Source organism: Capsicum annuum, chromosome 1, assembly GCF_002878395.1.
Source record: "Capsicum annuum cultivar UCD-10X-F1 chromosome 1, UCD10Xv1.1, whole genome shotgun sequence".
Lineage (NCBI taxonomy): Eukaryota > Viridiplantae > Streptophyta > Magnoliopsida > Solanales > Solanaceae > Capsicum > Capsicum annuum.
The window spans coordinates 188,064,106-188,068,611 of NC_061111.1; the positions used below are offsets into that span (position 1 = coordinate 188,064,106).

Below are 4,506 nucleotides of genomic sequence, written 5' to 3' on the forward strand. Positions count from 1 at the left end.
TAAGCCTATCAAATTGATAGCTTATAACCTCTTTTATGATATTGCTACATTAGGAGCAAATCGAGGTGTGCATAATGTTAGAGAATTTTTCTCTAACAAATCTTATAGTCATAATATAAGCTTGTAAAAATAGTATCACTTTTGAGAATTATCATCATATTGTCCCTTCACGCTTGTATTCGTACAATCAATCACTTGTCTTCTTTCAGACATATTATTTACTGCTACCACATCCACTTTAGAGAATGGAGCATATTCAATGGGACATGTCTCATGACTTTTCATCAAACCCATTATTTTGCATTAATCATCATAATATCATCAATGCGGTGCATTGAGATTCAAACTCAATGTCTTATCCATGTAAAAGCGTCTTAGGCTATAAATCGATGGGACTTGAACCCAACATCTTATCATCATGGTGCATTGGAACTTTTAACCCAATTCCTTACCCTCTTAATGAGATGAGACTTAAATCATCATCATAATTTTTAACAATATTGTTCTTCATGAACAAATTTAAAGCATAATTGACTCCAAACCAATTATTTTTCCTCAAATCCAACAATAATTATATCATTAGTAATAAAAGACACGAATAACAAAAGAAATTACTAACCTTGCAATTACCTTTAGATTTATAATTTCACCTTGTTTGGCAGAGTCTCGTGCTGATAACGTGTTATGAAACATAAAGCAAAGAAAAAGAAGAATAGAGAAAAAAAAGAGGAGACTTCTTTATTTCTCACGAGGAATTTTTGAGGAGTGAATTACAATGAAGGAAAACCCTTTATTTATAAGGGAAAACTAACCTTGGGGTTTCTACTTTTTCATAAATAGATATTCACTATATATAATAAAGTAGACATTCAATATATATGATAAAATAGACATTCAATATATATAGTAATATATTTATAACAGATGTAAATATAGTGTTTGGATCTTATTTGATATGAAGATAAGATATAACTAATTTTAAAATTAATTTTAATATAAATTTATACATATTTAATTGAAATAAAATCACAAAATAACTTATATCAAATTTATTCAAAATTAGTGTTATTTTTAATGAAAGAGGACCCCTTACCAAAAAAAAACAAAGGAGGAGGGTTGAATTACAATTGCATGTTTAGTGTTTACCGTTTGACCTGGGAGATGATGGCACGTGCTTTGTTACGTAGCTGAACTGAAAACATCTTTATTTTTCCGAAGGGACACGCATTTTGCCTCACTTTTGTAGCTGAACTTAAAAAATTGTGAGCTTCAATGGACCCATCCATGTCTACAGAAGCATCAATTCCTGATGATATTGCCCTCAAACTTGCTTCTTCTCTTCATGTACTGTTTTTTTTTTTTACCTTTAAAGTGGTTAAATTTGTCCACTTTCTGATTGTCGGTTGTTATGGGAATTTTTCTTTATTCTAGATTCTCTGTTGTTCCTTTAAAAGTTAGTTGTTATAATTCAGATTATGCTTCTATGGAATTGACTTTATTGTTTCTCTAATTTCTGTTCTGTGTTGAAAATTGTTTTCTTGATCAGGTTCTTCGTTGTCTTTCATTTCCTTACAAGATTGCGTGTATTTTGTTTAAAAAATTTATGTTGTTTTCCTAATTTTCCATGTACACTTGAAAGGGGTTGAATTAATAGGCTTTCTGAATTCTGGGTTGTGGGAAATTGTGTTGTTGACTGGGGTTTTTCTGAACTATAATTTTGAAGGTAGCTGATCTTTGCTCCTTGGGAAGTTGCTCTCGGTTTTGGTGGGAACTGTGTGGGTCGGATATTTTATGGAAGTCTCTTTGTAGAAAAAGATGGCCTGCTCTTGCTCTGGAGATTGAGTCTTTATCTTATGACAACCACAACCATGAGGTTAGTACAGAATGAACTTTATCTGCTTATGCACATATCACTTATTAGCTTGTGACGAGTTCTTTACGTTTAGCAAAATCTGACGGTGTTCACTGAATCCTTCGTACTGTGAGGCTCTAATTTTTCCCGTGTATATAATGTATGAATTAGCTTGAACTGAGAATGTAAGCTGTGGTTCTCCATCAACACTGTGTCCCACTTTGGTTTGGATTGGTCAGTCACCTTTATATGTTTGAAGTCTTGAACCTTGTCGTGTATGTAGTCTGCGATTTGTAACTTAATGCAAAAGTGAACCATTTTTACTTCTCTACTTAAAAATGCAGGAATGGAAAGCGTTTTATATTAGGAAGCACAATGAAATGGCAGGAAAAGCAGGAGGCGTGATTGATTTTGTAAATCGTTGTTTGGCATTTGAGTCGATTGAGGTGGGGCATTATCTGAAAGCAGTTAGGGACCTTGATTCGATGCTGTTGGGGTTTGAAGATGTTCATACATTCTTCCTTAAATCCAAGCACAATGTGCTGCTGAACTTGATTGGTTTGCACTACTGCCTTATCTGGCTTGGTTTGCCGGTAACTACTTTTAACCAAATGCCCTGCTTTTCTTAAGAATTTGTTCCGTCACTTTAATTCTCTTGTTACAAATTTGTCGACACCATTTTTCCATTTTATGTTATCACTTCATCAAGTGTTATACCACTTGAATCTTTTCCATGATGAACTTTGCTGGAAAATGAATGACATATTTTTATTTGTGTTTAACTGCTTGAGTTGTCGCAAGACCTTAATCTTTTAATTGACTGATTACTCAAACTAGCAGTGTTTTTTCGCAATGGTTAGAAACTTTCTATTGTCCTCCACGGGGCAGTGGTAATTTTGTATTTGTATACTGAATTAGATTGAAGTTGTATTTTTGCTAGGTAAAGTATCAAAAAGTTATTTAAGTCTCTCATATCATTATATTGGTGTAAAGTAGTTATTGGTTCTTTCCATTTGTTATTCAATATTTGATTTATTCCTTTTAGATACAAAAGATATTAAGTGGCATGTGGGACTCCTGGTAGATTGTTTTGTACAAATATTGATTCTTTCCTGAAGTGGATATATGTACTGAATTACAGCCTATTAATGTGCTTGCTTTTTGCTTGGATGCACATGGTGGAATCCAGCCTAGTTAATATGTTCCCTCTTTGTATCTCTGCATTATAGAGCCAATTTGGTATGCTGTGTTGAGGATCATAAAACTCCTGCTTAATATGAATTAGCTAGCTAGACATTAAAATCTATAGCTTATGGGTGTAAGTTACACGGTTTAACAATGAAGTAGCAGCTGCAGAGACAATGTTTAGTTTTGTTAGCAAGAGTCCGATTGGGTTGTATGTACTGTTTTACTTAATAGGCAGCTGCTTCCAGCTAGTGTCTGCCTTATGAAGTTTCTGCTGTGGATGGTGCAACTGGCAAAAATGTCTCTGTTTATCTATATCAGTGATTATATGTGGTCACGTGGCACTAAAGTAGCATCTCTCTTGCACCTAGCTTGATCTAGTATGATCCATATGGTCTACGTTGGAAGAAGTTACACTTCCAATACTTGCAGAATTGGTCTAAGTTCAAGCAGGCCGATCTTGATCACTCGTTGCTGCCAAAGTTCTATTTCCTTGGACTATGAATAGTTTCTTTAGCCTGAAATCAGCTTATTGAAGTTATTTGATGTTTGTTCTTCTCTGCTAGGGCGAATGCGTCATGGAAATCCTAAATAACAGCAATATCTCACAAAGGCAAGTAAGCGTACAATGGTGGAAGCTTGGGAGGTGGTTGTTTGGCTTTCGCTTGCGTGACGAATTAATTACGCGTACCGTCTCTTTAGAAGATCTTGCAACAGGGAAGGAGGAAGAAGTTCTTGGGGTACTTCATCGAGGTGCGGTACATGAGGTTATACGAGTTCAGATCTCCGCAGCTAAACCTGCATGCACATCCTGGTCTTTCCAGAACGCACAAGACGCAAACCAATAAAATATTTTTCTCTATCGTGTGTACAGATATTGTAAATATTTCACCTAAACTCCTACATAAGAATAATTATGAAGTCATGATGTTTACTTATAGTTTATCCTGTTATATTTATTATGTTGTGAATAATAAGATCTGTCGGGGAAAGGAAGCTTGTGTTACTTGTAAATTTGATGATTATCGTTTGTAAATACTATATTGTGTGTATTCTTCGCTCAGTAGTAGTTGATCTTGTGTCTGTGTCTGTTGCTGGTTTTACCAGCTTGATTTGATTCTTTTCATATTTCATACTCGATGTACAAGGGGCTTTAGGCTGAGCCAATGAGCAAGTTCCAGGGAAAGGGGATAGCTGGCTGTTTTTGCAATTTCTCATTGATCTGGTAACTCTTACAATGCTATTTTCTGTGCTGTTTGGCGTAAACTATCCTGATTTGTCTCTATTTAAGTGACGTTATTATTTATTTCATATATATTGTGTAATAAATGCCTCCTAAGTGGTTTAGACGTGTTTTGGGCAACTGAAAAACACATTCTTGCCGGAGCTGGTAAAGAGAATCCTCCTGATACAGGTTTAAAATGGTGAATTGAGATAGAGACCAATGATTCTCTAGTTATTTGATCTCT

General features: G+C 34.8%; 1 protein-coding gene across 1 annotated transcript; it reads left to right on the forward strand.

The window, feature by feature from the left end:
• The first annotated feature begins 1,137 nt into the window (after nt 1-1,137).
• LOC107842770 lies at nt 1,138-4,071 on the forward strand. The gene is made up of 4 exons (XM_016686772.2): nt 1,138-1,344; nt 1,724-1,873; nt 2,197-2,445; nt 3,604-4,071. The coding sequence occupies exons 1-4, from the start codon at nt 1,273-1,275 to the stop codon at nt 3,883-3,885; spliced, it is 753 nt and encodes a 250-aa protein (XP_016542258.2). The 5' UTR covers nt 1,138-1,272; the 3' UTR covers nt 3,886-4,071.
• Nucleotides 4,072-4,506: the final 435 nt, after the last annotated feature.